We start from the raw sequence: 12,114 nt of genomic DNA, 5'->3' as shown, positions 1-12,114 counted from the left end.
GTTTAATTGCTGTCTATGTCAGTTTGCAAAATAAAGTTTGATGCAGCACTCTAGAATAGATAGATTTTTTTACTCCATTCGTATAGGTGGTGATAGGACTCTTGGATAGCCTTCTTCTGGGCTAGTTTTGTTCATATGCAAGGTAAAAAAGAGTTGTATGATCAGCTTATTATGGACAGAGTCATGGCATGTACAAACATGAGCGAAGGACTTGCACAATGTGTCAAGTTATGCATGGCAGCGTGTCTTCAAGCACCGCATTCGAGGGTCCCTGCCTGTGAAAAAAGCCTGCACAAGTTATTGCAGTAGATTATATGGTAGAGGTGCTGCTCGATGTGCTAGTTCTACTGATGGATTACTACATTGCTCAGTTGAAAAGAGAAATTGTCAGGGAATGCAAGTTGTAGCCAGCAAGATAAATGATGAAACTTGAGAAGTTCTTCAGCCTCTAGTAAGAATCTTGAAACACATGGGAATGATAGACATTAATTTGATGAATCATCGAAATTAAGCATTCAAATGAATCTTCCTGGTTTATTGCATTTTTGTTTTATATGAAATGATAGACATAATTTGTATGTCTGAGCATCTGACATATATTGTCGATATTGTTTAGTATAAATATTTCGTAATTTCATAATTGGATGGTATCGTAGAACCAAATTACAATCAAAATAATTGTCAAATTAGGAAACTAAAAAAAACATTGTTTGATGATAAAGGCATTCAAACGTTAATACTATCTTTTCAGCCATTTTTTTATATGACCACTAATAATATTTTAATAATTAATTTTCATATTTCAAAATTAAATTTATTTTCCATATATATTTTCTACAATAATAATAATAATAAAACTCAATTAAGTTGTGCTCAATAACTTATCACTAGTACTAGTTATATTATATGATCTTTGCTCCACCGTGGTCAGATATCTTTATTTTTTATAATTTTTTTATAAAAATATAAGTTAATCAAATAAACTAAACACTATATGTACAAATAAATAAATAAAAAGTCATTAATAATACCTAAAAATAAAATTTGAAAAATCAAGATACATTTATAGATCAAGATATTTAATTTTAAAAGAGAAAATATTTGTTTATCGTATTTACCAAAAATAATTTTAAAAGAGAAAATATTTGTTTATCATATTTACCAAAAAAATTTATTAAAATAATTTTTTTATTTAAGCAAATGATAATAATAATAAAGATAGAAATTAAATTAATTGAATAAAATAAAAGGAGTGGAAAAACATCATGCAAGATTGCACATATTATAAATATTATTTGAAAATATTTTTTAATTTTAAAAATAAATTTTATCCATACAAAAGATTAAAAAAGATTATAGATGAATAAGAAAAATTCTTTAAATTTAAATACATAACTAAAAAAATAATTGTCATTTAAAAGAGTCTCTTCAAACAAAATAAAAAAGAAAAAGAAAAGGTACTAATTTAAATATAAATTAAAAAAATTTAGAGAGAATGTCACAAAAAAATCATTAATTTAAAAAAAATAAAAAACTACTGGGTTTGACAAGTTAAGCCGGTTCATCTAGCTCTTTTTTAGGCCAATGTGATTAGGTCTTTAAATTTTTCTGTTTGTAGCTAAAACATATGACATGTTATCCATCTCAAACTTTTTTATAAAAAAAATTAAACAATTTATTATCTGATTTGTCTAAATTTTGTCTATTATGGTGGCCAAAAAGTCAGGATTTAAATTATTTTTACTTGAAAACTCATTTTCAATCTATTTTTAACGCAAAACACAGTAAAAACTATAATAAACCTATTTATTACCTAAAAAAATCTAAAAAACCACACAAAAAATCAAAAATCAACCCCTAATCCAAAACTTAACCTTAGCTTAATTTTTTTCTCATGAATCTTAAAGGTAAAAAATATAATATGAATTTTTTTTATAATGAAACCATCTAATATAAATATTGTTTATTTTAGTATTTTAAATTAATGTTAACAATATTTTTCTCTTTCTATCACCAAAATTCAATGATTTCTCTTTCTCTTCTCTCAACTAGGAGTTAGAAAAATAATAAAAATTAAATTTTGTATTAAAATTAAATTAAAAAATATTAAGGTATTGAAATTATATAATTTAAATGATTTTTAAAGTTTATTGTCTAAAATGTATTTTTAAGAAATTTATGACATACCATTCATATTTAGTTTTTTTGTTAACCCTTCTTTTTTTAATACTATTTTTTTATAAAAAATTAAAATTAATTTCTTTTCAACCAGACTAAATCCCCAAAAATAAAATTAAAAAATTATAAAATTTTACACAATTTATTTAGAGAAATGTTTGTGAAGATGAGCAGAAGAGCTTTACATAATTAAAAAACTCATGCCTTTCACAGTAATACTTAATACTCGGTAATTTTGAAAAAAATCCAAGGTTACTCCATGGTCGAATCAAGAATTCATGTTATATTCTTGTTCTTGATCATCGCATATGCATCGCAATCGTATCCATATCTCTACGCACCTCAGACGTCCCTCTCTATATTTTATCACCGCCTGCTGCTAAAATGCGCTTTGAGGAACACAATACACCCCCCCTATTTCGCGCTAAAAAAATGCCCCCCGACTGAAATCGTCCAGTGAACAAACGGGAGCTTCACCCGTGCGCATTGTCCCCCCGTGTCACGTTAACACACCAACACGCTAAGATGCTACCTTGCGCCGGGATGAGAAAATGCCTCTTAACCTACACAAACCTCCAACTCCCCTTCTCCTCCCTTCTCTCTTTCTCCTCCTCTCCAGTTTGGTGGTTTTGCTTAGGGCAAAATCGAAGAAAATCGCTTGCTTTTAACCAGGTTCTGTTTTTTTAACTTACATTTTATCTTACCTTTGCTTGTTTTTCCAAGTTAATGTAGCTTAATCACTACACAACACAAAACCCATTTAACGATTTCACCAAGTTAGAATCTTTGGACTAGGGTTTTCAAATGGGCTCTGTAGCTTGAATGACAGTGAAAGCTACAAACTTGAGCATGATATGGTGTGGTCATGGTGATTTTGATGTGCTGTTGTAATCGGTGTTAATGTGAAAATTTGTTGAAATGGGTAATGTGGAAATACCCAAATGGCTAAAAGGGTTGCCTTTGGCACCCGAGTTTAGGCCAACTGATACTGAATTTGCAGACCCAGTTGCATATATATCGAGAATTGAGAAGGAAGCTAGTGCTTTTGGGATTTGTAAGATCATACCCCCATTGCCTAAGCCTTCGAAAAGATATGTTTTTAGTAACTTGAATAGGTCGCTTTCTAAGTGTCCGGAGTTGGGTGATGATGTGGACTTGTCGAATGTTTGTTCCTCATCAAACTGTGGTTTAAGGGATGGTGGTAATGATGGGGAGAATAGGGCGGTGTTTACAACTAGGCAGCAGGAGTTAGGGCAGAGTGTGAAGAAAGCAAAAGGGATGGTTAAGGAGAATCTGCAATCAGGTGTTCATAAGCAAGTGTGGCAAAGTGGGGAGGCTTACACATTGGAACAGTTTGAGTCAAAGTCTAAGGCTTTTGCAAGGAGTTTGTTAGGTATGCTTAAGGAGGTTAATCCATTGGTTATAGAGGCATTGTTTTGGAAGGCAGCTTCTGAGAAGCCTATCTACGTGGAATATGCAAATGATGTGCCTGGTTCGGGATTTGGGGAACCAGAAAGCCACTCTAGGTACTTTCCTAGACGGAGGAGGAAGAGGGCATCATATCAGTCTTATCGCAGGAGTAGAGAAAGCCCTGTTTGCAGTACAAATGATATGGATGATGTAAAGAATTCCCATAATGATGAGGTTAAAGGTGTTTCCATTAAGAATGTGCCAAGCTTGTGTTTGGAGACGACACCCAGGTCATCTATGGCATCTTTGACTTCATTCGCAGAGGATAATCTGAGGTCTTCTAAGCAAAAATGTGTAACTTCAACTAGCAATATGGAAGGTACTGCAGGTTGGAAACTTTCAAATAGCCCTTGGAATCTGCAGGTGATTGCGCGCTCACCTGGCTCTCTTACACGATTTATGCCAGATGATATCCCAGGTGTTACTTCACCTATGGTCTACATTGGTATGTTGTTTAGTTGGTTTGCTTGGCATGTTGAGGATCATGAACTTCACAGCATGAATTTTCTACATACCGGTTCTCCAAAGACTTGGTATGCTGTCCCTGGAGATTATGTATTTTCTTTTGAGGAAGTTATACGCACTGAGGCTTATGGTGGCAATATTGATCGCTTAGGTATGTTTTAATTTCTGACATATTTGTAGCATGATTGATCCTATTTCTCTGCCATGCCTTCCTCGAGATTATGTATTTGCTTATGAAGAGGTCCTCCATGTGCTTTTTGTTTATTGATCTCTCTTTCTGCTTGGCCATTTTATTGCCAAAACTGTAGCTAAGAAATGGACTTGTAGGACTTTTTGTTGTGTTTGAGATATATCTTGTCAATGATTAAGTCTTGCTATTTTGCAATCAGAGGTATTTCCTTGTTACAAAATTCCCCTATCTGTTAGCTCATCATTCTCTCAAATTTCCACTTACTGTTATCTAGGTCCAATGTAGCTTCTCCAATGGGTACTGTGCTCCCTGATTTCCTATTTTAATGCTACACAAATGATGACCTGTAATTCATGGTTTTGGACTTCTTAGCAATGGAAATTAATCTTACCCACAAAGGAGTGTGCAACTTAAGTTCAATTCAAGTTGCTCATGCCAAATTGGACCTGCCAGGCCTGTTGAAGGCCAACTGTCTAAATGTGTACCAGAATTGATGATAAACAAGGCCTAAATCAGGTTGCAAAGAATTCTCATGATTAATCAGTTTGCATTTTGCATCTTTTTTTTTTTTATTATTGTTGTTGTTTTTTAGATTTATACAATCCAAAGCTGGATTATTTGTATTTTCTCAAATTGTGTTAGTTTGAGTTCGAAACTATTTCAAAAGGCATATTTGTTAGTCTTGCAACTTGTATCAACTCTGTTTTAATTAAATGGTCTGATTGAATCTGGAATTGTTGGACATTTTTTCTTATTGGTGTTTTTGTAACTTAATTCTGCTTTCTTTTGCTAGCTGCCCTGACTCTGTTGGGTGAGAAGACAACTCTTCTGTCTCCTAAATCAATAATTTCCTCAGGCATTCCTTGTTGTAGGTAGGTCATTCTTCTTTCCCTTTTGTCTTTTATTTTCCATTTTTCCCTTTTATTTTCACTTGTAGCTTTGGTCCCTCATGGCCTGGATGTTTACAGATATGGATGGGTCTTTTTCATGAAAAGTCAGATTTAGAGGTGGTCTTGATTTTTGAATTGGGGGTTATGCTGACTGTAACCTTTGAAATTCTGATCAATCTGATTCTGGTCTTTGCTGTAGGTTAGTGCAGTATCCTGGTGAATTTGTTGTGACTTTTCCGAGGGCCTACCATGTAGGATTCAGCCACGGTAGGCTTTACTGTTGCATTTCTTGCAGAACTTATGAAGCACATAATTAAATACATATTTTTTTCTTGCTTCTCGGAGTCACTATGCTATTTCATTGACTTGGATGAAATATTGCTTTACCTTGTTTTAACTGTGGATCTTGATAGGTTTTAACTGTGGGGAAGCTGCCAATTTTGGAACTCCACAATGGCTTAAAGTAGCCAAGGAAGCTGCGGTCCGTAGAGCTGCCATGAACTATCTTCCCATGCTTTCACATCAGCAGCTCTTATACCTGTTGACCATGTCTTTTGTTTCAAGGTGAGTGGACTATTGATTATTGACTGTAGCTGTCCTGTATGTTGTAGTTTATGAAACTTTCTCTATGAAAATTGTTTGCCCACTCTGTTGAAAGCTTTTGGCCTGATGGAGCATAGATAAAATGCTTTGTAGGTGAAAATTGACAATGAATGTTCTAGTTTTTCAAATTACTTCTGTGGCATGTCCTGTTATGGTGATCAATAGAAAACTTTGAGATCTGTGATGGATTGTTCTAATCCGTTCCATATTGTATTCATGTTTGCATGGTTCATTTCAACTAATTTTATATATATATGTTTTGATTTCTATTTGAAATCATTTGTTTTTTCACTAGATGTTCAAGGGATTAACCAACTTGCTTTTTGGTTGATCGTTTGATATGATTTTAAAGTTACATGTGAACTACTTTTGTAATCTTGAAATATATCTGGCTAGGTTCTGTGGAGCTTTTGAGCCCCATCACCACACAAATATTTTTCTGTTCTGTAGTACTTTATATTCTTATGTTTGAATAGTTTGTGTGATCATCATCTATTTTTTATTGCATTTATAAAGTTATTATTGGTATGCTTCATTGATTATTGTTGTGGATTTCTTTTGATGCCAGGTTGCCGAGATCCTTACTACCAGGTGCTCGGAGTTCTCGTCTTAGAGATCGTCGGAGAGAAGAAAGAGAGTTGTCAGTAAAGGAGGCCTTTCTAGAAGACATGTTAAAAGAAAATGACATTTTATCTGCTTTTCTTGAGAAAAACTCCACTTGTCATGCGGTGATATGGAACCCTGATTTGCTTCCTTGTGCAAGTAAAGAGTCTCACTTACTCAACATAACTTCTACTATTACTACCTCACCAAAACAAAATGCTTCCCATATTAATTTCGATGTAAATAGGAATTGCAATGAGAATGACCTGTTTAAGGAGATGAGCTTGTATATGGAAACTCTCGATGATTTATATATGGAAGAAGATGATCTGTCATGTGATTTTCAAGTTGATTCGGGGTCGTTAGCATGTGTGGCTTGTGGAATCCTTGGTTTTCCTTTTATGTCAGTGTTGCAACCACATGAGAAAGCATCAATAGAATTGATGCCCGGCGAAGAGCCAGGAGTTCCAAGAATTGATAATGTTCAGCCCTCTATAGACTCTGATAGCACCGGCAAAGGCTCTGTTTCAGGTATTGAATTTATGTACTTTAATTTACTTTATATTTTTGTATTGTTTACTCCCTTACTCTTGTTATTTTTCCCTTTTTCACATTTGATAATGACTTCTTGCTTGATCCGGTATAGAGCATAATCTTCCCCTGTATAGGAAATTTTAATTAATATAGGAAGGCACTAGGTTGAGGTTGTACAAAAGATTGTCTTTGCATGATTCAGAGCGTTTTGGAATATTTACCCAGTTTCCAAAGCATGCCACCATTATTGTTGTGGGAAATCATATAATTCCTATGTTCTTTTACATTTTTATGAATCAATACTTAGAACTCTAAATTCCATATGCTTCACCTATCACCTTCCTGCATTTCAGATGGAGAAAATCTCAGCAGTATCAGATGAATTCTAACATGGTGCTGTGTGGTTTATCCTGGCACATCTAGTTGCAGTCAATTTATTCTTTCCTTTTTTGTGCATTTTGTTTTTTAATCATGTAATGCACCTGTCCAATTTCATATACTGTTAAACCATGAAGGTTCAACCAGGAGACATGTGTAAGTAGTTTTAGCTCCTCTATATGCTGTCCATGGTACTATCCTATTTCTTGGTATGACTGTGAATCAGCTAATTGTGTGAGATGTCCTACTGTACTGAAATGTTGTGCAAATGGTTATTCTCAATACTGCCCTTCACTTTTGTTGTGTAGAATTCATGGAAATGCACAAGTGACCAACATTTGATTGCTATTTGGTAAAATATTTGTGGGATGCATACAGTTTGTGTGATTTTTTAAATGGCTGCTGTATCTCAAGTTTATAGAAGATAACAGTGGCCTAAAATGATGCATATGATTCCTCATTAGAGTGAATTGAAACATCAAATCTTATCATAGTAAATTTACCATTTTGTTCTGCTGGGCCTCTTCAGGTGCTAAAGTTAATCAGTTCGTCCATTTTTCTTGGCTCTGCAGATGATCATGGTCCTGTCAAAGATTATTCTGTGCCTCTGAAGGATCTTCCAATGCCCACAGGGTGGAACACTTCTCATAAGTTTTTGAGACCTCGTATTTTCTGCCTGGAGCATGGTGTCCAAATTGAGGAGCTGTTACAGTCTAAAGGTGGAGCTAACTTGCTTATAATTTGCCATTCAGGTGAGATGGGCTCTCAGTTTTCCTGTAGTTACTCGGTAAAATGAGATTTAACATATGCACCTGCATGGTGTGCTATCCTGTTTATTCTCTCTGATATGGGGTGTCTGTTTGTCAAATTGGTCAATAATTATTTTTGCAAATTTTATATGTAGACTATCAAAAAATAAAAGCACATGCTTATGCCATTGCTGAGGAAATTGAGAGTCCTTTCAATTATAATGAGGTTCCTTTAGAAGCTGCATCGAAAGAAGATCTGAACTTGATAAATCTTGCAATTGATGATGAAGATCATCATGAATGTGGAGAAGACTGGACATCAAAACTGGGTATCAACTTACAGTATTGTGTAAACATGAGAAAGAACTCTCCATCTAAGATAGTCCAACACGCATTGGCATTGGGAGGATTATTCTCTGACAGAAGTCTCACAGATTTCTTAAACATCAAATGGCAATCTAGAAGATCTCGGTCAAGAATAAAGTTAAATCAGCCTTTCCATTGTAAACCATGCAAGATTATTGAACCAGACAAAGATGAAATGTCAGGGAATAAGTCAGATGGTCTCATTGTCAAAAAAGAGGAAAAACTTGTTCAGTACACTAGAAGGAAGTACAAGGTAAAAATAGATTATTCAACGAATGGGCTTGAAGGATGCTCTAGAAGGTGCTTTGCAGAAGAGGTTTCAGGAGCTAGTGGTGATGATCCTGATAAATATACTGAACAAACAACTGTAATTTACCCTTGCAATATTGGGATTACCAGAAGTGGTTCTGCAGGATTTGGTTTTTCTCCCATTGAAGATCCTGAAACGCTGCATGAAGTCAAGGTGCTTGAAGCAGCTGGTGGCTTGACCTTGAATTCTGCACCATCACAAGATGCATGTTCAGTTCTCACTGCTACTGTTGCTGTCAAAAGTGTGGGGGGCCATATTGAGGATCAACTGCTGAGGGAATCAAAAAATGCGAGAAATATTGGTAATGTAAAAGCTAGTAGTACTTCTGAGATAGAGCATCAGATAAATGCCTCTGGAGGAACCAGTGAAAAACAGGATTTTTACACCACAAAATGCTGTAGGCCATTCATCACTGTAGCTAATGAAAGATTTGAAATGCAGAGAGAGGATCAAGTTTTGGGAAATGTCAACATGGGCGAGACTTGTAATATGGTTTCTGAAGGGCAACAGAGGGTCCTGGATGATGGCAATGCTGCAGTAGACGAGGTTTCTGATCTTGCTAACGTAGCAAGTTTACATGTTTCTCTCCTCCCCATCGGACTAAAGGCGGATGTAGTTGTGGAGAATTCTTTCATTAACAATGAGGTATCTCCTCCTGTGACTTTGGATGATGAAGTGAAAAAAGAACTTGTGACTAAAAACAGAACTAATGGTGACCAATGCTCTTCAAGTGATGACACATTGATGAATCAGCCTACTGCCTCACTGGATGAAAGATGTGGTCATGAGCAAGAGACCTGTGCTGTGCAAAATAAGACGCAGAAAGAAGCTGAAATAAAAAATGGGAGTAATGATGAAATCGTTCCGAGTAATGTTATTAGTGTGACTAATCTTGTGCCTGTAGATGAAAGTTCTGAATTTCATAGAGAGCTGCATGCCACGGTCAACTTGAGCAAGGGCATGACTTTTGAAAATGGCAAGCAGCTGGTGTTTCAGACCACAAATGATTCTAACAAGGAACTTGTCTCATGTTCTGTTGCACAAATGGAAATAAATTCATCTACTGCTTCATCAGAATTCTCTAAATTTCATAGGCAGGCCTATGCTGAAAATGATTTGTGCAGTGGCTCAACTTTGGACACCATTGTGCCACAAGAAATTCGAACTACAGACATACGCACTGTGGAGGAACTTGCCTCTATTTCTGCAACCATAAATCAAGAACTTTCTGAAGCTTCAAAAGAGATTTTTGCTATTCAAGACTCCTATGTTTGCATGGACTTAGAACCTGAAGTAGAGAAGGGAATTCATTCCAGTGATGGGGTGACTAGAGACAGTGAGGTGCAGAAAAAACACCAGGGCACAAGTTTGATTAACGAGGACATACATGTTTCTGCTCGTGTTATTCTGGTAAATCAGCCGCCGACTCCTTCCCCAGTTATAAAATGTTCCAGCATTGATGACAGATCATGTGTTGGAGAAAGCATGGTAACGTGCAACAAATTTTGTGCATCTCAGGAGATTCAGAGCATCGAGTCTGCTGTTGTAGACTCTAGACCAACTGCTGGAAAGGGAAGAAAAAGAAAGGGTGAAGTGGAGCAGCTAACAGAAAACAAGTTCGATAGCAATGACTTTATTAGGAGTCCATGCGAAGGATTGAGACCGAGGGCTGGGAAAGATGTTGGGAAATCAGCTGAGGAGAATCCAATACCAAAGAGGTTAAAGAAACCTTCTAATGTTTCAGTTCCTCGCTCAAAAAGGAAAGAAATCACACAAAGATCTTACAAGTGTGAACTAGAAGGTTGCTGCATGAGTTTTGAGACAAAAGCAGAGTTACAGTTGCACAAGGGCAACCGATGCACATATGATGGTTGTGGTAAGAAGTTTAGCTCCCACAAATATGCAATAGTTCATCAACGTGTTCATGAAGATGATAGACCCCTCAAGTGTCCATGGAAGGGTTGCACCATGTCATTCAAGTGGGCATGGGCTAGGATTGAGCATATACGGGTGCACACTGGTGAGAAGCCATACCAGTGCAAGGTCGATGGCTGTGGCCTTTCTTTCAGGTTTGTATCGGACTTTAGTCGGCATAGGAGGAAAACAGGACACTATTTGAACACACCTGACTGAAGATTTGTTTTGTAATCAGGCTGGCTCTGTACCATATGGAAATGAGATTGAATTGAGGCCAAAGCGGCCTGCAAAGTCGTATAAAAGCTTGAATGTTGTAGGTTAGGGTTAGACTCATCCCTTTGTAGCGGGGGCATGCATTCTTCAATTATTTGAATTCAGTGATAGTTGAAAACCCTTTTCCTGTTCCTAATCCCATGCATCTCGATCTTTCGATACCTATTTCTTTTGAATAGGACTGATGACCACAAGGGCAACGTGCATGCATAATTAGCTTTAGAGGAAACTCTTTTAGAGATGTCAAGCTACGCAACATGTTGCGGCCTCTCTGGTTGGTCTATTGGTAGGTTTCCTAGAAGCCGTGTAATCATGGAACTAATAAACAAATCTTAATCTCCTTTTCTCCCATGACATTTCCTGGTTTGTATTCATGAATGTGACTGTTCACTTGTTCTGACTTGTTTTATTGAGCGTTGATATCATCACAAGCAGCTAGTTTCTCATGCTTGACAAAGGTATTCACATTGATATTGGTGCTGGCCTAGCACACACACCAGGCCTCTACAAATTCCTGGATCAAAATTAAGGTTACCAGGACCATGTACAATGCATAATGTCTGTTTTTTTAAACTGATTTTCAGGATCATATTCGATTCACTCAAATGTTATTGGACATGTTTCCTGTTCTCATGCACTAAAAACCAAGTTTCATTTGCTCTGTTTTTACGTTTTAGGCACATCATCCATGGTGTAATAACAATAGGTTAATCCACATACATGCTGTTTATTAATCGTTGCAGTTTTAGTATTTTTTTAAAAGCATTTTCTTTAATCTTCTTTAAATAGTTTCAATTAAAAAAAGGAGTAAAGATCGTAAAAAATCAAGTTAAAATCATTAAATTATTTTTTAAGTGATTTTCGTGCGTTATCAGACAAATACTTGCTAGTTACCGGATGGGCCGAACTTGAAGCAGAACGTGGCCTATTTTTCCCTGTGCAAAATAACTTCAAAGGGAAAATCCCGCATAAGTTTTCTTGACAAAATCACCCTCCCTCTCCCATAAAATGCCCATAAAGTCCCCTTAAAAAACCATAAAACCTAAAAAATAAGACTCCCACCCCACGTAAACCACACTCCACACCCCTACCCCCCAAGCCCAAACCTTCTCTTTTCTCCGATCGTTCCCCATTTCTCTAGAACCTCCCATTTCCATTTCCACCAAAATGGCCGCCGCCGCCCCGCCC

At 36.1% G+C, this 12,114-nt stretch overlaps 1 protein-coding gene across 1 annotated transcript; it reads left to right on the top strand.

The window, feature by feature from the left end:
• The first annotated feature begins 2,540 nt into the window (after positions 1-2,540).
• Positions 2,541-11,267, top strand: LOC105130754 (probable lysine-specific demethylase ELF6). Its single transcript, XM_011033418.1, has 7 exons — positions 2,541-4,264; positions 5,097-5,175; positions 5,393-5,460; positions 5,607-5,757; positions 6,365-6,930; positions 7,884-8,063; positions 8,216-11,267. Exons 1-7 carry the CDS (start codon positions 3,097-3,099, stop codon positions 10,867-10,869), a joined length of 4,866 nt encoding a protein of 1,621 aa, XP_011031720.1. The 5' UTR covers positions 2,541-3,096; the 3' UTR covers positions 10,870-11,267.
• Positions 11,268-12,114: the final 847 nt, after the last annotated feature.

The sequence above is a fragment of the Populus euphratica genome, unplaced genomic scaffold (genome assembly GCF_000495115.2).
Source record: "Populus euphratica unplaced genomic scaffold, PopEup_1.0 scaffold29.1, whole genome shotgun sequence".
In the NCBI taxonomy this organism is placed as follows: Eukaryota; Viridiplantae; Streptophyta; class Magnoliopsida; order Malpighiales; family Salicaceae; genus Populus; species Populus euphratica.
Note: the sequence above shows the minus strand (reverse complement) of the source record. Positions and strands in the feature narration are given on the sequence as shown.